The sequence below is a fragment of the Agelaius tricolor genome, unplaced genomic scaffold (assembly GCF_023055355.1).
Source record: "Agelaius tricolor isolate 1412-34295 unplaced genomic scaffold, bAgeTri1.0.p SCAF_2, whole genome shotgun sequence".
NCBI classification, from domain to species: Eukaryota; Metazoa; Chordata; class Aves; order Passeriformes; family Icteridae; genus Agelaius; species Agelaius tricolor.
The window spans coordinates 79,988,707-80,010,823 of NW_027269262.1; the positions used below are offsets into that span (position 1 = coordinate 79,988,707).

The 22,117-nt window shown below is 39.1% G+C and overlaps 1 protein-coding gene across 1 annotated transcript in view; it reads left to right on the top strand.

Moving 5' to 3' along the window:
• EIF3H (eukaryotic translation initiation factor 3 subunit H) overlaps positions 1 to 22,117 on the top strand; it is an 87,416-nt gene that overhangs the window by 16,742 nt on the left and 48,557 nt on the right. Inside the window, exon 2 of the mRNA XM_071421696.1 lies at positions 2,494 to 2,650. Within this exon, the coding sequence (XP_071277797.1) occupies positions 2,494 to 2,650 (157 nt within the window). The remainder of the gene's footprint in view (positions 1 to 2,493; positions 2,651 to 22,117) is intronic.

The following is a 22,117-nucleotide window of genomic DNA, read 5'->3' on the forward strand; positions in this document are numbered from 1 at the left end:
GTAGTGTTTTGGTGGCAGGTTTTTCAATCTGAGCTGAAGAGTCTGCTGTACAAAAGACTGGTGTCTTAAGTGCTGAATAAAACTGTCCAGAACAAAGAACAAAATGAAAACAAAAATCCTGTGTCATTGGATGCATCTTTTTATAAGTGGTTTCGGTAGCTAATGTATTTTCCAATGCAGTCATAAACACAAACTTCTCCAGTGTCCTAATGGTTGTGAAATTTGGAGTATTGAGTTCATGAACCTCTCTGCTCCCTTTCTCAGACTCTGTTGGAAAATGAGGTTGTAGGTAGGCTTAAATCCCTGGGGTTTGTGTCTCCCTGGATAAAGTCTGCTCTGGTCTTCAGGCTGGCAATTGAAAAGTGGCAGGCTTGTGTGATAACTTCATTGTGTATTGGGATATTTGGTTAACATTTAAGAGCTTTGAACTCCTAGTTTTCTTCCTCTGAAACAATCATTGATATTCTGTGACAGCCCATGCTTGTTTCGTTTGTGACTGCTTTCTGTGAGCAATTATCATCAGAAACGCTGCAGCAAATTGGCATTGTATCACAAATGCTCCTGAATGAAGTCAAACAGGCAAAAAATACTCACATTAACAGGGACAGTCAGTGTGCATAGAGAGCTCAAGAGAAAATGAGAAAAATACTGGAAAAGGTGAAGCTTACAAGACTGTAAAGATGCTGAGAATAGTTGTAGACAACTGAGTACACGCTGTGCTGTATTCTGGCAGGGTAGTTAGGGATGCCATGGCTGTGGAAGACAGGGCTTATGGCAAATGTATGATAAACCTTAGCTTTATAGTAAATGCAAGCTGAATATTATTTATGTGCTGACTGGTACATTCATCTGCTATGTCTAGGTGATCTCAAACTGGTGATTGGTATATTGTTTCCATCACTGTTAAATACTGCTTCACTGCCCACTGATCCTAATTTCCTTATTGTTTTCCCATGAAATAAGGTGTATATAACTAAAGTATCTCTTTGTGTCTCTGCTCTGTAGACCTGTTTTAGCAAATTGAATAAAAAGGTGTGGCTGCAAAGGATTTGAGTGACAGATGTGAATGAGTATTGGAGTGAAATGTTGTTTTCTATCTATGATTGAGAAGCTTCAATGCAAGTATATCTAGATTAAAGAGGAAGCACAAATATGTGATACTGTAAATAAACAAAGAGTCAGTGGGTGTTAGACCAGTTTGATACTGAAATCCAACTTAGTTGGAAATGGTATTTCTTTTCAGTTTTACCCTCTCTGCCCTGCCTCCAAGTATGAAGCTCGTTTTCCCATTTTAGCCCAAGAAGGCAGTGTATTTGCAAATATCTTCTACTCTCCTTTTTCTTTCATTTAATCTGTATTATGGTACTTCAGTACATTAATGGTGTTTTACAAAGAGTGACATCTGCTAATCAACAAAGGAGATAGCTAAGTACAAATATATGTTCCTGATGTCTAAGTATGAGCTTAACTTCCTTCCCCCCCCCCCCCCCATAGAATGTTCTCTAAAAGCCAGTACTTGTACAAAGCCTGTTCTAAGGGCAGTTGAGCTGAAACCTACTAAACTAGTTTGTTTGCCAGCAGATGTTAAAGTAGTATTGCTTTAATGAAAACAATAATCATCAGACATTTTCTGTTGGATTTTGAATGGATGGATTAGGGTTTAGTAGAATAAACCTCTCTTACACTGGAGAAAGCCTAAGTTCTTTCAAGTCAAGGTTTGTGGTTAGTGTCGTACCTTATTGTAGTTCTTGTCAAGTATAAAATGTTATTCAAGTATGAAGTGTTGCTAGCAAATGACTGACTATTTTTGACTCGTTTTGTTCATACTGTTCCAATTTACAGTATCATCTCATGAGAATTATTCATTGTAGAGTTCAGATTTAAGGAAGGAAGTGGAAATTATGTTGTTAAAAATATTACGAGTAATTTGTGCATATTTTTTTTCCTTTATCATTGATTTTCCTTAAATACCCTATGACATGCCATTCACATTATATAACTTGAACTATCATCTGAAGTAAAACTTCAGTGAGATGTACTTTAGAAGATTAATGCAATTGAAATTTGATGGGATCTGCACCTTTTAAAAAATTCCTACCAGTTTCTGCATAGTTTTTTGAGATGTTTTGTTAGTTCTTTGTGCCCTGTTTCCTTCAAGAGGGGGCTTATTGGACCTGGGGCTTATTTAACCTACCGTTAAAAGCTCACAGTTAAAGCAACAAGCTAAAGTAAAAACGATCAATATTTCATTTTAGAATGGTGTTTCAGAAAATTGATTTAGAACTGCATTTTGATGGTTTATTTAATGGTCTTGTTTTTTCTCTGTAATATTAGGATGGCTGTCTGTTCCTCAACCTGTATTAAAATTGCTGGTGCTTAAGCTCACTTTGTTTGCAGCTCTAAACCATGCAACAAATTTAAAATTCCAGATACATAGGTTTGAGGACAAAAACAATGCATTGCATATTATGATTTTATCATTTTGTGTTCTAGGTTGTGTTAAAGATCATTAAACATTACCAAGAAGAAGGACAGGGGAATGAAGTGGTGCAAGGCGTGCTGCTGGGTCTTGTGGTGGATGACAGACTGGAAATCACAAATTGCTTCCCTTTCCCTCAACATACAGAGGATGATGCAGACTTTGATGAAGGTAATGGTTAAAGTTTTGTAAAACTTAGACTAAAAAGAAGGTCTCTATGGGCTGTAAAGGCCTTTTTTCCCTCACAGTGAGCAGAAGCTTGTATGTACTCAGATTTTTTACTCTGGGTTGAAGTGTCAATGGTTAATTGGAGTGCTGTCCTGAAAATCCAACTTAAAGCTTTTCTGTATAAGGGAAGTTATAGGGGATGAATACAGTATGATATGGACATTTATTTTAGGATGAGACTCCACACAGGAAGTTACATTAGTTTCCTGTCTGTAATTCATAATCAATTTAATGCTTTTTATGGAAATGGCTGTGTGTACGTGTGTGCATACATACACATCTGGATGTAGCTTGGCACATAGATTGCCTCTCTGTGGATTTAATTGTATGCATTAAGTACTTATTGGAAATCTGGAGAGCAGAGCTTTGTGAGTTTTGAGAGGCTTTGGCTAACTTGAAGTCTGGGTGATCATTTTGCTTTCTAAGTGAGCTAGAATGTAGTATGGGTAGTTTCTGTCTGTCTCAATGTTTTTTGTTGGTCCTAGTGATGTTGTGTTAGTGACACTGTAAGATAGTATGATTAGCTTGGCACAGAATGACATCAAATTTATAAAGCAAACTTAAAAGGCTTACAGTTCTAATCTTGATATTATAAGTATACACGTGTGTATTTAAGGATACTGTTAGAAAAACTTTTTTAGGGCATAAAGAGTCAGTTTAACTTCAAGAGTAACTAAAGAGGCAATATAGTCAAAGTAGTTGCAGTAGTTCTGTTTTGATAACTCAGTTTGAGCAAGGTCACTTAATCCGTACGTATAAACTGCTTTTTCTTGCTTATAACAAGATTAGGTATTATTAAATTAATATTTTATCTTAAAAGAATCTTGGACTCTGCTTTTCTAGCAGAGATAATTTTAAGAATTCTTTGCAACTTGGTAAGGTTTCGTCGCTGTTAATTGTCTTCTTGTGGGATTATACAGTTAGGTCAAAGAAATTAAGAGTGCAAAACCAAAAAGGAATCTTAATTGTCCTACAATAATGTGGTGCTTGAGTCAGAACTATATTTTACTAAAGCCTAAGAAATATTTTAGCTCCTTCTAGGCTCCTTCTCTTCTGGAGCTCTTCAAAGGATTGAAGTAATCAAAATTCTTAATTGGACCCCATGCTTAATTTTTTTCTGTAGAAAATGGCTGAATTATTTCCATGTAGCTGATAGGAGAGCAAGTATTGAAAGGAATTTCTCAGTGTCAGAGATGGATTCAGCTCACTGTAGGATGGCTCCCATGCTGAGCTGTAAGCCTGTGATCTGGTATGCAGGGTTCAACTCTTTGTGTTTGGGAGAAACTTCCTTCCAGGAAAGTGATTTTTGGTGCAAGTCTTTCCTTTTTTAGCAAGTAGGCAATACTCCTTATATTAAGTAAGGTCCAAAGGCAAAGCTTCCCTCACCTGGACCCCTTAGCTTTTCAGCTTTCTGTTCCCATGCTGTGGCACAGAAAGCAGAGCAAACTCTGGCCAGAGAGGGAAGTGAGGCTGATGCTGCCTCTGGCAGTGGGGGGCAAGCTGCAGCTAGGTCAGGGAGCTTGCCTGTGCTAAATCCTGTAAGCTAATTCAGGAGAATTTCCTATGGATTTCCATCTTCCCTAGCCTGTAGTACATGGATCACAGAGATGTTGCCTCTGTATTCTTTTCAGTGAAATGCACTTAAATAGACTGAACCACTTAGAAAATGCCAAGTGCTCGTGTTCATTCTGCATTCCCTTTACTAGGGGCCTGTTGGGCTCTTAAACCTATGTAGTAGAGCCTAGAGAAGATGAAAACTTAAACAAAATGGCTGTTGGGGTTGTTTGCTTGAGCCTTTTGTATCTTTTTAGGCTCCTCAGAGTTGTCTTCTGTCTTGCCAATGTGAAAAACAATAATGTTTTATAAATGCCCCCTGTTTGTTTTTCCTGGAGCTGTGTTTCCCTATGTAAGCATCCTGCCAGATTTTCAAAAGATTCTTTTTCTTCTAGATGCAGATAATTCAAGTAGAGAAATCTCTTGTTATGTGCCAGAATATTAAAATGGAGGATGCTAAAAACCAAAGAAAACAAGGCACCTCCTTCCCCCTATGACTTGTGTGTTACTTCAGTACCCTACCTGGCTTTACATATTTGCACAAATTCAGGCCCACAGATATGGAGGGAAAATACAAAGACCTTGGCACTTCAGTGCTGCTGTCACACAGAATAATACTTAACATTGTGCTCTTTTGTCAGCATGATGTGGCATCATCTTCTGCCTCAGCGTAGGCCTTAGTGGTCTCGAGGTGACTGTTGTTAAGAGAATTTGAGCCTTTGTACAAGAGGGTGATATTTGAGCAAATAAACTGTTGGGTAATTGGCAAGACACATTTACGTGAATGTTTTCCTCTTTTAAGCTGTGCAAACCTAATACAAAACACATTTTTGAGGGTGCTAAGAAAATATCCTTAAATTGAACTTGAAATAGGTATGCATGACATTTAAGAATCAGTTTGATAAAGATGTATTTAAACTTGCAACCATTTCTTTAGATATGCTTAGTTATGCTTTTGTGATGGTGCCATTTTGTCTCTTGCTTCTAATGGTTGAGATAATATCAAATTTTGACTATTTGCTGTTTCAGAATTACTTCAAAAATTAATTAAAAAAACAAAACATATCTGAACTTGTTCTTTTACTGCAAGAACATTTTTAATGCAGTTTGAATTGGACTATTTCTGAAACTACAGAAAACAGAGAGAGGTTTTTTTCAGATAATTCTTATTTCAAATGTGGGCAGCCTGTCCACCATGTATGAATCTGCAGGTGTTTTTCATCATAGAAAGTTTCTCCTGAAGTGTTGTCTTCCTATGATTCTTTTTACAAAGTGCAATTTTTTGGTAAGATTTCCTGTCAGGGAAGTCTTAAACACTTAGGCTGGCCTGCTGCAGCATGAGATTTTTAGTGGGGGTGAGAGGGTTCAACCCCGCCCTCTGTTAGAAATCTGTAGGTGAAGTTTAGTTGATGATGTGTGAGCTAACAGAGGAAAATTGCAGAATTGTTGTTGAGTCCTCAGCAAAAGATGCTTCAATGTGAATGTTCAGTACTTTAGGGCTGCACTTTGGGCTTTTGGTTAGGCATTTACTTTTCACATAGCTGTGTTTCCTTATTGCTGGTGCACTTAAATCCTCATAGGCATTGGCTTTATTTTTCAAAGCACTGATCTTAAATTTCATAAAGATACTTTCAGTGATTTACACGTACAACCCCTATTCCTGTGCCCCCTGTCTCCCCTTCCCCACATCCTCCACCCCACAGATTGAACTCTTGTTTAGGGAAAATCAGATTTCTGCTGTAACAATTTTTGGCTTAGGTACTTCTGTGAAAAGTTGTAGTATTCCAGCTTGTCTTACTGAGGGTAGTTTTCTGAGAAGTGCTTTCACTTTAGGGCACTTGCAAGCCTTTGTCTGAGCATAGTTTTGCTGTCTTTCAGTTAAGGTTTACTAAAAACCTTATTTTCTCTATGTTCTTCCTGATCAATAAATGTACTTTTCATGTCTATATATTTCTAAGCAACATGTTAAGTTCAATCCTTTGCGCTTTATTGACTTTATCTTCGGTCCTTTTCACTGAGTAGCTTTTCTCCCAATTTAAAGGAAATTTATATTCACTTCTTGGAAATACAACAGTTAAAAACGAAGCATACCTCTTGTCACTCATTATAGATGTTGTGAGACATTAATTTGAATAATTAAAGATTTATTTCAGTCTGATGTATTTTAGTAACTTAGTTACAAAGCTAAGATGATAAACCAGGTCCTGTGGTAAATATGCCAGTTGGAACTTTGAGACAGTTATATAATTATATAATCGAAATAAGTTCTATATGGTTGCAACCTTTTTTTCTTTTATTAGAATCTCTCTGAGATGCTCCAGAAGAAAAGTTGATGCCTTCTCCCCCTATCCCCCAACATGATTTTTACTTTGTTACTTAGGAGGATTAATTTCTGTTTTCAGGTTAGAATTAGCTAGATTATTAAATATTCAATTACCTGTGGTTTTCTGTGCTTTAGGTTGAATTTAGTTGTGTAATCATTCAGTAACAACTAGAAATAACATAGTACGACATTTCCACTAACCCACCATTTTTTTAGCCTCAGATAGGTGCAGTTTCATGTGGACAAAGTTGTCATAACTCAAAAATAGTGCTTATTCAGGGTTTTACTTGGCCAAGGGCAGGAGCAGTTTGAGCTGCTGAGCCTTACCTGCTCTGTTTGCTCACCTGTGACATGTGGTCCTTGCAGAAGCAGAGGGCTTCAGGTAGAATCACAGGATCATCAAGGCTGGAAGAAAACGAGAAGATTACCAAGTCCCACTATTGCCCAGTACTATCACTGTAACCCCTGAACCACATCACCCAGGACCAGATCCAGATACCCCTTAAATACTTCCAGGGCTGGTGAATCTGCCACCTCCCTGGGCAACCTATTCCAGGGCCTGACTACCCCAACACTGGAAAAAGAAATTCTAATACCGAATCTGCATCTTCCCTGTCTCAGTTTAAGCCATTTCCTCTGGTCCCCACTGCAGGCACAGCAGAATAGACTGGCCTCCACCTCATTACACCCTCCTTTCAGATGGTTGTGGAGAGCAGTGAGGTCCCTCCTGAACCTTCTCTACTCAAGATGGAGCAGACACAGCTCCATCAGCTGGTCCCTTAAGACATATTTTCTAGACCTTTCATAACCTTGTTGCAATAGGGTCCAAATGGACTCGGTGAGGGTTGATTTCTTTTGTTAGTATTGCTGGAGAAGTCCTGGTGTCATTAAATCACTGCCCTCCCAGCAGTGTTGGTTCATCTGCTTTCTGTAAAGGCTTCTGTCCAGGTTAGATTTAGTGAGTTTTTCTTGTTTTATTCCTATTTTAAATCAAAGGTTTTATCATTGTATTTATCATCTTGTATTTCTCTTGTATTGTGTGACAGACCTTGAACATGCAGTGACTGTAACTATGTTCTGAATAGGCAGATACAATTTTAGCTGTTTTTTTTCTTCTTTTTTTTTGTGTTTGTATAGGCTTATTCTCTTTAGCTATAACAGTTGTAGCTCATGTCTTTTGTTGTTTACTTTAAGAAAATTGAATGTTTATGAAATGAAAAAATCAGGTTACATGATATTTGAATTTTATTTCACTAAGGCAGGAACAGATAACCCAAAAGCTCCCTAATCAAAGCCTTGGTTCTGGTTCCAGTTGTAGTCCGTTTATGTAAATTCCTCATCTGTGTTTTTTGTAAGGCCTGTTGTAATTTAGGAAAAAAGCCATACTGTGTAAATGTTGACTTTTCAATTACTGAGTGCTGGTGAAAGCCTGTCAGGTTTGTCCATGCATTTATGAAGTTACACTTCATTCTCTATGTAAAAAAGGATATAGATTTTTATGCTTGTTTGTTTGTTTTTGTTTCTTTATCATTTGGGTGTAATGAATATGTGAAATAGTCCATAGGCTCAATAAGGTTTAATTTATATAAGGAATTCAGATGATGATGACAAAGGGTGGATGATCAGTTGTTAAGCATTCAGAATAATGTCATCTTATCTTTGATATTTTTTTTATTGTTTGCCAGAACTGATATTGCAATAAAATGATGGACAAAGATGTTATTTATTATGTGCTTAATTTAATAAGATGTATCACTTTTTCAAGGTTCTTCAATAAAACTTCTGATCACACCTGAATTATTTTGTACTTTACTTGTCCCTAGTGCAATCCCTTGATTTGTTTCCTGAAAGGAAGCTAATACTGACATGGTTTGTGTAATTGTGATGGTTCAGTGGAGTAGCAGGCATGCAGCCTGTTAGATGTTTTGCCGACGTTTTCATACTGTGCAGACTTACCTGTAGCGACTGGAGGCTTTTGTCTTCAATAAGTAAGAAAGGAGAAATCCCAGTAAAAGGCTACTTTGCCGGGCGCGGGCTGAAGTGCGCGTGTCTCTATCAGAGGCGGCAGTGTATGCCACAGGATGGTTTTGTAATCACAAGTGCTAAGAAACAGTGCTTTTACTGCCCGTGCCCGAGGCCGGTGAATTGTCCGGGTGTCCCCGCCATGGCCCCTCGTGTCCCCCCCACGATGGCCGCCTGTCCCCCTCATGGCCGAGTGTCCCGTCCCGTGTGCGTGTGTCTGTCTCCCCGTGGCCGGGAGCCGCCGGCAGAGGGCGCCCGTGGCCAGCGCTCGGCGCAGCCCGCGCCGCCCTCCCGGCCGGGTGTCCCGGGGCGTGCGGCAGCGCGGGGCACACGGTGCCTTCTCTGACACGGTGCATGTAATCTTTTGCACAAACGAATTCAGAAAATTTGTTAGAAAGTGCATTGAGTATCCTGACTCAGTGTTTTCGTGGTTCTTAAATCAGCCTAAATGGGCTGTGTGCGCTAGGGCTCAGTGTAGATGGAAGAATTCGATTCAGACTTCCATGTGTGTGTATCCTAAAAGCAGGACGGAGCTTGCTTCTTCTGCGGGTTTGCTTCTTTGCTTCCCAATTCTACCACGCTAACTAAGAAAGAGGAGGCAGCAATTGGGATGGAACTCAATGGTTTATCTAAAGGGATTTACACTACTGGACTGTGCAGACACAAAAACTGCACATCAACTATTCCTCTTCTGACAGTATTGCACAAACTGCCTGAAATGCTTTGTTTACTGCATTTTTGGATTTTCAAGTTGATTTTTACTGTAGGGGCAATACTGTAAAGTGGTAGGTTAATACTTTTGTTCAACATGTAATTTTATATCAAAAAAGAGAAATTATTTTGCTCTTTAAAGTACCATGCATATTAAAGTTTTATTTAAATCAGTTTCCATTGAAATTTTGCTGCAAAATATATTAGTGTAATTTGATTTAAAATGCAAAATGTTCTACTAGCTCTTAGCTTTTTTTTTTTTTAAGAAAACATATTTAATGGCATTTTTCCTTGAGCAATTTTAAACAGAAAAACCTAGCCTAAAATCTGTTGTAGGTTGCTTGATTTTTTTTTTCTCTGTAATTCGCAATTGCAGGGATATTATTATCATACTTAATAAACTCCCATGCTGTACTTTACTTAAAATTGTGTTTAAGAATATTCACTTACTTAGCCTGAAAATGAAGTTAGAAAAGCATCTGTTTTCACAGATAGGTAGTTAGATGTATATAACTGATTTTTAGCAGCTCTAAAATGAGCTGGGAGATTGTATCCAACTCAGCTATTTAAACATTTCGTTATATGGAAGATTTCATCTTGAAGCCAGGAGTTTTTACTTTGGAGCTTGTGTTCTATCTTAGCTGTATTTTTTATTTATAATCATGATATACAATAATTTAGTTTGTTATATGGATATTTAATATAATCTTGTAAGACTTGCAGAAACTCATTAATTTTTATATGGTCAGCAATATGAAAGCCCAGTTTCTTTTACCTTCACTTTTGGTAAAATATTACAAATGAGATATTCTGAATTTAATTTTTTTGGTGCTAATATAATCAGCTCAGCATTGACTGAAGACATAAAAGAGCACAGAAGCAGATAACCAATTAAATAATGAAAGTGCATGCGTGTGTGTGTATGTATATACAAACATACTTAGGATCTGCTCGTGTCTGCCTCTGTGTTTGGAGGAACTAAAGCTTCATCCAGAAGGAAGCGCAGTGTTGTGAAGACAACATTGGCAGTTCTGCTAAAAACGTTCAGCTTCTTCATCCTCAGTGATTATTCCTTGGTCTTGGACAATGTGGTACAGGAGTGGCTGTTTCAGTAGGACTGCCTGGATCTCACTCTCTCTGCTTTTTGCATGTCTTGCTTGGGTCTGTAGCATGTCCTTTCTTAAGGGACCAATTATTTGTGGACCTTGTGGTTCCCCTCAGCCTTGGCCATACATTTGGACTCTACGCTCCTCTGTTCTTTTCCCAGTGGGACTGGACCAAGAGGAAGAGAGAGTCCTTTCAACACCTTCTTATTACCTCTTTCCATTCCCCCTCCTTTCCTTTTTTGCTAATGCAAGTATTTAGCCATTTCCTTTCCCAAGAAAGCTGTAATAAAATTGAAGGAGCTGAAGGCAAGCACAGCAAAATGAGCAGATCCCCTATTTTTTTTTTCTGAGAGCTAAAATTAAGGAAATGCCTATAGTTCTATTGAAAAGCAGTTCCAATCAATACATCTGTGTGAGAGGTAATAGAAACTGATTGAAATAAATAGTAGTAGTAAATTATGAAAAATCATTTTCATTCTTATTTCTTGTTCAATAATGTTTGATGGACTTATCAACTGCATAATGTGGAAAAATTATGTAGCATTATTCTCTAAGAAAATGTTCCATACTCAAGATACAGTACACATGAAAGCTAAGTTGCACCTCTTTTGTTCATAGTGTTCACATTTATTTTTTTGATGTAAAGGCAGAGACAAGAAGCTGGCCCAAGGTTCAGGACTGAATTTGGAATTAAATAGTTGAGGAACAGACTCGAAATCCATTCTGCTGGCAGGAAACCCACTGCAGCAGTGGAGTTAGAGATATATGAATTTTTTTAATAAAAAATTATAGAACTTTAAAGTTTTTTAAAAATACTAGTCTTTGATAGAAAATAGAAAAATCTTAGTAAAGTTTATGTTTGTATCTTTATTTTAGCATTAGTTGTTTATGATTAGTACATATTGTGAAATCCAGTGGTGCAGTCAAAACTATATGGAGAAACTGAGAAAGCTCAAACTGAGCAGATCTTGCTTATCTCTGTAGTTTGAAGGTAATCCAGTGTATAGAATCGTAATATCAGCAAAATTTAAGAAAGTAAAAACTACTTTAAAGCTCTAGTAAAGATGAGCAGGGTGTGTATAGTAGCATATGTAATAGTATACAGTAACTTAAATTTATATAATTCCTTATTGACTGCATCCACAAAATGTTTTTATTGCAGATAAGACTCTCACCCATCTGACTGAAGAAATTCACTAATTCACTAATTCACTCTGTTTTGGTTTGTGGTGTGTTGGTTGATAAGTTGCAGTAGTAATATGTAGCTTGTAGTATGTATCTTGCCTTTTGTTTCACTGTGCTGAATTCACAATTTGATTTCTTTTATTGGATTACGTGCTTCAGTACAGTGTAAATTAATGCAGTAGAAAAATACACATGAAAATAGGTTGTTTACAGTAAAATACTTAAATGTTTTTGTAAGTTTAGTGTGATAAATCCTCTATAGATATTTATAGTCAGCATGCAGACATGTGGAGTTCTAGTTAGAAATAAAAATGGAAAGATTTCTTAAAACTTTTTTAGAAAACAAGACAGGCATATTCTTTGTGTCATATATATAGGTCATAAGGGACATCTGCTAAGGATAATTTTCTAACACTTGCTAACAATCCTAATATAATATGGCCTATTCATCAGTCATATTGTTCCTGACTTGGCTAGCGTGGATTTTAGTGATTCCCGATGTGCATTTAGACTCCGTTAATTGCTAGTTTCTTGCTGTTCTATCTTATTGTTTTGTAGGACAATGCATAAGCGGGCACAGAATAATCAAAATGGTTTCCCTGGCCATATTAGGCACCTAACAAGAGATGTATTTGCTGTGCAATGTGTGCGTGTTTTTGCAAGTAGAAGTCTCGTTGAAACAAAATAAATCTTACCAGGGAAGTAATTCAAGGATTTGAACATGCTGTTCAGTGTCTGTGTGTATATATATATTTATATGTAAAAACCTGATCCATGTGGGGTGTATTGCAGATTTTGTGATGCTCTTTTATGCAGCAGAGAAATCGGAGGGGTCAGGGAGGAACTGCAGACTCTAAACATCATGATTTTGAAGTTCTCGATAAACTGTTAAATTGTGCCAGTTTTGTGTCTTTGGTTGAGAAACAAAATCTTCTTTAGAGATATTTGCAGTAGAGCTGAGATCTAATCTTTTAGGTTTTAATCAACGCAGAATTTCACTTAGCTGCAAGGCATTTGACTCCTGAAGAGGTGCATGTAATGTTCTTGCAGCTTGCACATGTGAGGCAAATAGTGCTGGGCTTCATTGTTTGAGGGGAGAGATGTTATGGTAGGGGTTAGCTTTTGATATTAGTGAAAAAGGAAAACTGGCCAGGTGGAGCTGGGCAAAACTACTTAAAGGGGTGTTTGCAATTTGACTGTAGATGGAAATAGTTTTTTTTTTTCTTTTCCTATTTTTTGTTCTTTTAATTTTTACCAATTTCTATCGCTCCACTGTTCCATACTGTGCTCTTACCTACGGATAGAACAATAGCTGTTTAATGCTTTAGGATAATTGTTATAATAATTAAGTGTTTTATCTTGATCTGTTTTCTGCTACTCTGTGATAATGAAAGAGAAAAAAAAGCTAGAAATTGTGGCTTTTGCAGCAATTTGGGGGAAGCTTTCTTTATAACTTACTCTCGGTGTTGAATCTTGTTTAAAATTAAGTGTTATCCCTCTGATCAGTTTTGGGAAAAACAAAGCAATTTTATTTTCTAGATTTGTTACTCTCAGTTTTACTCAGTTGTTTTTGCCAAGCACGGTAGATGGTCTATAAAATCCCGCATAGCTGCAAAACAGGAAAATTGTTTGTTGGGGCTTTGTTGTTTTGGGGTTTTTTTCCAATTCTTTTAGTGATTTTTACTTCTGTTTTAACAAAATGTGTTTAGGAAGACTGGTGTGGACTATTAAAGCACTGCCAATGATCAAGAATAAATCAGCCTGGTACTGTGAAGTCAGTTGTTGAGTATAGTTAAAAGACCATAGTCTACACAAATGTTGATTTCATTCACAGTTTAAATCTGTATCTCTGTGGCTTAATTGAAGTATTTTACGGGACTTAATAGTTGTTGTCCACATTGAATAGTTGAAAATTTCATTCATCTGTGCACAGTTGATTTAAACAGTTTGGCAAAAATTGTGTGTAAACTATTTTGCTTAGAATATATGTACAGTTTAAGCAGAGAATTGCTGATTTTCTGTAACTGCAGCCTGGGAGAAAGGAACAAAGAGAGACTGAGGAGGGAACTGGAGACGCTGTTGTAAGGATGCAGTTTGGACACTGGGTGCCACTCCTGGTACACACTGAGCCTCAAAGACTTTCTCACACCGTGGAACAGCAGGCACTTAAAAATGGAGGTCTTTGTATACTCAGGAAATTCTGAAGGTCTTCGTCCCCTGAGCCTAGTGGTTCTTGTAGCTGAGAAACATTGTCCTCAGTCCTGCGAGGAGTAACCAAAGATACAGGGGCAGGATTTTTTTTTTTTTTCAGTTCTACTGAGAATGGTTTTCTAGACTTGGTATGTTGCTGTCTCGTTCCATACCTCCCATCATGTGTAAGAGAGATAAGAGTGCAACACCAACTGTTCAGGAACCAGACCAAATATGACAATTCTCCTCAGAAATAGAAAAAATAATTGCAAAACTAAAAAATGTTAATGAAATGTCTGCCTGCAAGCATATATATATATAAATATATATATATATACACACACATATATACATATACACATATGTATGTATGTATTTTTATATATAGTTTCATTCTGCCATGTGCTTTCTTTTTACATCATTTCAGTGTCAGATTCATTTGGTGATGTGTTACTGGTAGAAGACTAGAGGAAAGGACAGTTGAGGATGGGTTTGGGATTGGTCAGTTTGCTGGACTTGGAAGCAGTGATGGTTTCCAATAGGCACTAAGTGTTGAAGATACGAGGAATGCTGAGGAGATGGAATAAGGAGTGGGAGTAAGAAATGTTTAGATGTAAATTGGAATGAGGTTAGTGCTTCCACCCTGAAAGCTGTGTAGCTCTCAAACTAGGAAGCGTGACCTGATTTATGCTTTACTGTGCTCATGCCCAGAGGCGTCAGCTGGCTCTGGGTGTCCTGAACATTATACAAACACATACTTGCTCAAACATTTTAGAAACAGCACAGGAGTTTAGGTGTCCAGTTCTTAATGGCTTTCAGTGGAATATTGTTGGCATCTCTACGTGGCTAATTTGGAAACTGAAATTTCAGTTATAGCTGAAAGGCAAGTGAGGATTTGGAAGGTGAAATACCGTAGCATTTTAGAAAGATTAGACCTCTAAACCTTATTTCCATACAAAAATTTTGTCTCTTTTGTATGAAAAGAAATTGAAATAGTGGGTCAGAAAATAACATGCGCTTGGAGAGGAAGCAAGACACTACTTGAAATGATAAATGACACGGTGAGGGATGAGGAAGCGCCTTGTAAAATTCTACTTTGATGAAATGATGTAGAATTAAAAACAAAACATGCCTCTATCCTCAAATGTAGAAATTTCAGCTCTTGGTTTTACTTTTTAAAATGACATTTGAAAAAGGTTCCTGCTATTCACAGTGCTCCATTGTATGATACTTGACCAAATCTTCCAAGGCATTTTTCTTGTAATGATGTTTCAAGTGAAAAATTAATTGATGTATTTGAACACATAAAGCACAAAGTTAAATGAAGAATAAATGTCAAATCAGCTTTATTTTCCTCTTTATCTGCTTGCTGTCAGAGCTTATAGTAATTTTAAAGGTAATGACTTCCATAAATAGGTAAAAATTTTGACTGTGTTTTTACATGAAACTTTCAGATTAAATCTCGTAAAGTTGACATTAAATTTTTAAATTTTTTGGACTTTTTTGGATAAACATATTGGCCCACTGAAAACTATGGCAAACATGAATCATTTGGTATTCCTCTGTAATTAGCTATGCTTTATGTAGATGGTGAATAATACAAAGACACACTGGTTTCTGTGGTTTTGCCAACTGTGGTGAAATGCCTGATTTTAAAATTGGTATTTTTAACCTTTTTTTATTTTTTCATATTAAACCTTCTTATCAGAAATCACCAGATATATAAACAGAGCCAAAAATGAAAGAACTGGCACAAACCTTTTGTTGACACCTGGAAATCTATTAAATGGGACATTTTAAATAATGAGTATGGCATATGATAAGCCAGAGCCCTGTGAGTTTTATTGGGCTACTCGATGCTTTGATCACAACTTTATTTAAAGAGGTGTCTGTTTACAACATCAATGTTCCTTGTCATCACTGTGATTTAGATTTTAATCTGACACAATACAAAGAGGAATTGCAAAAATCAAGACAGTACTCAAATGGTAAACTGGTATGGGAGAGATGCTAGTTCAGTGTGTCAACCTGGGAACAAAAGTACCTGTTTAAGCAAGACCTGTAATCTGGAAGAGCAGTAGATGGCTTTCAGGAGATGTGGGACACATCATGCCGTGGAGAGAGTGGTAATAACTCAGGCTTGCTGGCAGCAAACAGAGGAGTTCACATGGAATGGGGTGCTGTCATCTTGGACGGGGGGATCAGGGCCAGTGAGTAAGGCCATGTGTGTGCTGGTTTGGTGCAGCTGTGTCCTTTAGGAACTGGTGTCACAAGGAGGCACGGCTGTAGGCCTGGTGCACAGCTCTGCAATGCACCTCTGGTCCAGCCTTGGCTTCCCAGCACAGCCCTTTGCACAATGCAGACATGCTCCTTAGGATTTCCCTTTCTTGCAGTTAAATGACACTTTAACATGAAAGGAGGAGTTCTTGGGTCCAGCTTCTGATACTGCTCATACTTGCTAACCAATTAATAAAATCTGATCCATCTTAATAACTTGAATAGGGGAAAGATCTGTTTTTTATTCTTTCTATTGCTAAAATTTTGATACAGTTCTGCAGCTATGAAATAAAGCCATCACTATATAGAAGTTGTGTAGGTTATCTCTTTGAGGCTTTGATGATTGGCAAAGGTAGGAGAGCTGCTTGTTTGGTGGTGTCTGGGTATTGGTTTGGTTATGGATACTTGAGCATATTATTGAGCCTGGAACGACACTGCTTTTCTTGCCGAGTTACCTGCTGCTGAAAATTCCCTCTCCCCTGCCTTCCCCCTTTTTAGTATTACAGCTGTGTAGCAGCTAGTGTTTTACAGTAATGGTGACAGGAGTTCTTAATTGGGATTGATTCTGTTGTGTGCTTTTGCTTTCTTCAGTGTAGAGAGTCTGAAGGGACATTTGATTAAATCTCTAAAGAAAAATGGTTTTGCCCGATATTTTTTCCTGTGTCCAGGGTGGTTGCAAGAAGAAGCAGAAGGTTCAACTTGTATTAGGGTGAGTCATGAGGAGAAACCCCATAAGAGTAGTGGTACAGTAGGGCAGGTTGAGTGGAAGTCTGGGGAGGTCGTGAAGGATACGTTAGCCAGATGTTTGCTGCAAACAGTGTGTAATGAGAGGAAACGGCTATCGGATGACTTTTAGCTCTGTCCCTATGATTTTGATATCCTATTTATCCTGAATTTGAAAGAGACTTTTAAATTACTGAAACTGATGCATTTCAACTACTGTAATTTGATCAACTAGTTAAGTAATATTTTCCATACACCCTCCTGTATGTGGGAGTCTTCATTTGTGCAAGGGCTGATGTGAAGGTGATTTAATTGGAAATATGTACAGTTATGAAATGGAAACCCAACATTTGCATGAAAGCATCTCAACTGATGTAGTTTAAGTATGTCAGAATAGTATAAAGAAGAAATAATATTTTACTTTTAATTATTTGTCATTTTACTCAGTTGCATATGTTGCAGGTTTTTCCTTTTTAGCATAAAGGAAAGTAGTTGATGTGAACATGGTAAACATGGAGTCATGCCCAAATGTCTTTTAAGATCTGCTACTTTATAAAATAAAAACAGGTAATTTTAGTAGGGAATAGGGCAAATTTGGGGGAATCCTCCCCATTTGTAAATTTCTGATTTTGGTGGTTTTTCTTTTTTTCTGTTTTTAAATTGCATACAAAAGTCAAAGCTTCCATATATTTTTTATTGGAAAATCTGTTTTTTTTTCTTGATATTTTTAGCAATTTTAGTGTTAATATTAAAATTCATTACATATGTGCAAGCAACTGTTTCATTAGTCCACATTTTCTCTTTCAGAACAAATAATGTTTAATAATTAAGCTAAATTTTTTAATAACTTTTACCACTGACTGTTTTGCATTCAAGGAAGTGCTACAATCTTAGTTGAAATGGCAGCAGGTCTGTATTTTCAGGCCATGAGCATGCACTCTGTCTGTAACTTTCCTGCCTATTTCACTTTTCCTTGCTTCAGAAGTTCTCATCCTTGTGTCACTATGCTTTTACTCACTTTCAAAGCTTAAGTGAACCTCTGAATGTGTCCACAGGAGATGCTGGACTGACTTGGTGGGCTGGGGTCCCGCCACTCCTCCTGGTGCCCAGCTGGTGTGTCCCTGGTCCTGCTCCACTCCAGCCAGACCTGTAGCCAAGCCCTTGCTTGTACAGGTGTGAACTGGGAAGTGCCATATGAATGGGGGCAGATGGTCACTGCCTGGGGTTGTGTGGACCTAGCCTGTGTGTTTAAGAGACTTTCAGTTATCTCTCATCAGTGGGTTTATTTCTGTCTGGATCAGGTCTCAAATGTAGTGCTCTTCTTAAGGTTAAAAAGGTATTGGTGGAAAGAAGCAAATGTTAGTGGTCAATTTTTATATTCAAGTGTCAAAGCATAATATTAATGTGCACTCCCAATCCCCATTAACTCATTAAGTTACTTCCATCATATTTGTAAGGCTTTCAGCCAAATATGTGTGTTTTAAATATGGAAATACATTGATTATATTATTTGTTTATTGTAAATTTGGATAAAAATAGTCATTGTCACTTGTAAGAGCACATTTTTGGATAGGCCATTTTTAGGAAAGATGTTGCTAATGTTCTGGGCCTTCAGCTCAAGTAGACTTTTTTAGTTTTATTTCCTAGTAACGTATTGGAGATCTTCAGCTCAGGTAAAGGCCTATCTCTGTGTTTTTGAAGATTACAGCTAACAGTTGCTGTTACTGCAGCTCTCCAGGTCACAGGTTGCCAGAAGTGCCTGATACCGCTCCCCAAGGCTGGAGCCAACAGTTCTTTTGCAGAAGGTGTGCTGTGGTTTAAGAGCTGTGTCACCAGGTGAAGGAGCTACAGGAGGAAGTGGATAGGTTACATAGTCTTTCAGCCAAGGAGTAGGAGATTGACCGGTTCTTTTCAGAGACACCACGGTCTCAGACTCTCGGGAGTCTTAAACCTCCATTGCAGAGGAAAAGCAGGTGGATTCAGAACCCTGCAGGGTAATTAATTAGTCAAAGGACTGTTAGTCAAGGGTCTGTTCACCATGAAGGCTGGAAGTAGGTCACTGCACATAGCAGGAGGAAGGTTCCTCCTTGGAATTTGACAAGTAAGACTGGCACCTTCTGCAAAGGTGTGAGGCTCTGGAACTAGAAAGCCAGACAACTGATGAGGTGAGTGAAGGTCTTTCTGGGATAGTGGGGCCTCCTGAAGCAGTGCTACCTCTACCCTGTATCAAAACCTCCTCATTTAACAGAAGAAGTGGGGTAGTTGCAATGGGAGACTCCCTTCTAAGGGGTACAAAGGGCCCAATATGCAGACTGGACCTCACTCTCAGGGAATTCTGCTGTCTCCCATGGACTCAGGTAAGGGACATGACTGAAAAACTCTCCAGTCAATAAAGCCATCTGATTACTATCCACTTCAGCTGTTCAAGCTGGTCGTGATGAAATAACAGAAATCTGAGGGCAATCAAAAAAGACTTCAGGGCCCTGGGGCGATTGGTAGAAGGATCAGGAGTGTGGATAATGATTTTCTTGATCCTTCTGGTAACAAGAAATAATACTGATAGGGATAAGGAGATCCATCAGGTCAATTTGTGACTCTGAGGTTGGTGTCAGTGGAAAAACGTTGGGATTTTTGACTGCAGGATGGTATACTCAACACCCAGTCTAACACCTGACAGGATGCATGTCTAGGACAGGAACTAATAAGGCTCATTGTTAGAGCTTTAAATAAGCTTGGAAGGGAGAAAGGAACAAACAAGGCTCACCAGTGATGAGTTATGGGACCCTATGCCAAAACCTGAGGAAGGGAGTACTAGTGAATCCCCCAATCTGCTTTACCAGATATTGGATGCAATCTACCACACTCAGAATGTTTCTACACTAATATATGCAATGTGAGGAACAAACAAGAGGAGCTTCAGGCTTTATCCCAGTCCCAGAGATTTGACATTACTGGTATAAGTGAAACCTGGTGGGATGAGTCTTGTGTCTGGAGTGCCCTCTTGGATGGTTGCAGGCTCTTCAGGAGGGACAGGCAGGGTGGAAGAGGCTGGTGGTTGTCATTGTACATAATAGAAGTGTTTGAATGTATGGAGCTCACAATGGAGAGTCTCTGTGGCAGAATCAAGGGGCAAACAAATACTGCAGATATCATTGTAGGAGTCTGCTGTAGACCTCCCAGCCAGGACAATGATGGTGATGAATTTATTCTTTGAGAAACTAAGGGACACTTCCAGGTCAACTGCCCTTTCCTTATGGAGGGCTTTAACTTGCCAGAAATCAACTGGGAGCATCACACAGCTGGTACAACCTGCATCAGAAGATTTCTAAAAATCCTGGATGACAGCTTTATGGAACAGGTCCTAAGGGAGCTGGCAGGGAGAGGTTCCCTCCTTGATTTGCTGCTTGTTAACAGAGTGGATCTCATGAGCAAAGTCAAGATTGGTGGCTGTCTTGGCCACATTGACAACAAAGTGATAAAGTTTAAAATCTCTGTTGACAGGAAGAAAGGTGCCAGTAAGACCCCAGCTCTGGACATGAAGAGAGCAGACTTCAGGCTGCTCAAGGAATTAGTGAGTAAAGTCCTCATGGAAAATGTTTTTGCAGATGCTGGGGTCCATCACTGCTGGTCACATTTTAAACATCACCTCCTAAGGGCACAGGAGCAGGCGATTCTCAAATGTTGGGAGTCGGGCAGGGGAGGCAGAAGACCAGCTTGGCTGAGCAGGGATCTTCTCTTGGAAGGAAGGTAAAAAAGGAAGGTGCATGCCCACTGGAAGCACATGAGAGGATTACAGAGATGCTGATTGTTTCTCTAAGGAGAGAATTTGTGTGGCCAAAACTCAGTTGGAGTTGAATCTGGGCAGAACTGTGGGGCACAATAAAAAGAGTTTTTTCAAATCTGTTTGTGGCAAAAGGCAGTGTAGAAATAAAATTGTCCTGTTACGGGATGAGGATGGTCACCTCACAAACGGGCAGACATAAGGCAGAGGTGTTTAATGCATTCTTTGCCTCTTTCTTTAACACAGAGGAGGCTCCAAGGGTTGCCCTGAGCTGGAGGACCATGACTGAGAGAATGGTTATCTCCCAGTTGACCCTGAAACTGTTCAGGATTTGCTGCTCCAGCTGTATCCTTACAAATCTGTGGTGCCTGGTGAGATTCATCCAAGGATCTCCAAGGAGCTGGTTGATGTCATTGCAGAACCTCTTGATTTTTGAGCTGTTTTGGGAATTCAGAGAGGTCCCAGCTAACTGGAAGCTGGCAAACATTATCCCAGTTTTCAAGAAGGGCAAGAAGGAGGAGCCCAGAAACTACAGAACTGTCAGTCTTACTGGAGTGCCTGGGAAAATTAAGGAAAATATTATTCTGAGAGATATTGAAAACACCAGGAAGACAATGCAGTTGTAGGTCACATCCAGAATGGCTTCATGGGAGGAAAGTCCTGGTATCAAACCTGATTTCTTTTCATGTCAGGCAACTCACCTAGTTGATAAAGGGAAGCCAGTTGTTGTGAGCTTTTTGGATTCCAGTAAAGCTTCAGCATTCCTGTCTCTCACAGGATGCTTCTGGATAAAATGTCCAGCCCACAGCTGGATCAAGACATCATGGGATGGGTGAGCAACTGCTGATGGGTCAGGCACAAAAGGTTGTAGTGAATGAGGTGACATCAGACTGGCAACCTGTCACTCCTGGGGTTCTGCAGGGCTTCATCTCGGGCTCTGTGCTCTTCAGCATCTTCATGAATGACTTGGACAGGGGACTGCAAGGGACACTGAGCAAGTTGCCAGATGATACAGAAGTGGGAGGAGCTGTTGGCTCCCTCAGAGGCAGGGAGGTCCTGCAGAGAGACCTTGACAAATCTGAGGGCTTGGCAATCTCCAACAGCGTGAAGTTCAATAAGGGCAAGTGCTGAATTCTGCACCTGGGATGGGGCATCCATGAATGTATGGAAAGACTGGGGAATGAGAGGCTGGAGAGCAGTGCTGTGGAAAGAGACCTGGGGGTTGTGGTTGATGGAAAGATGAACATGAGCCAGCAGTGCCCTGGCAGCCAGGAGGGCCAACCCTGTCCTGGGGGCATCAGGCCCAGCATCACCAGCTGGGCAAGGCAGGGGATTGTCCTGCTCTGCTCTGCACTGGGGCAGCCTCACCTCAAGTCCTGTGTGCAGTTTTGAGTGCCACAATATGAGAAAGATTCTAACTATTAGAGAGCATCCAAAGGAGGGCAAAGAAAGCGTTGAAGGGCCTTGAGGGGAAACCATATGAGGAGTGCATGCAGAGTTCCTCATGAGAGGAGGAGGAGAGGAGGGCCAGACACTGA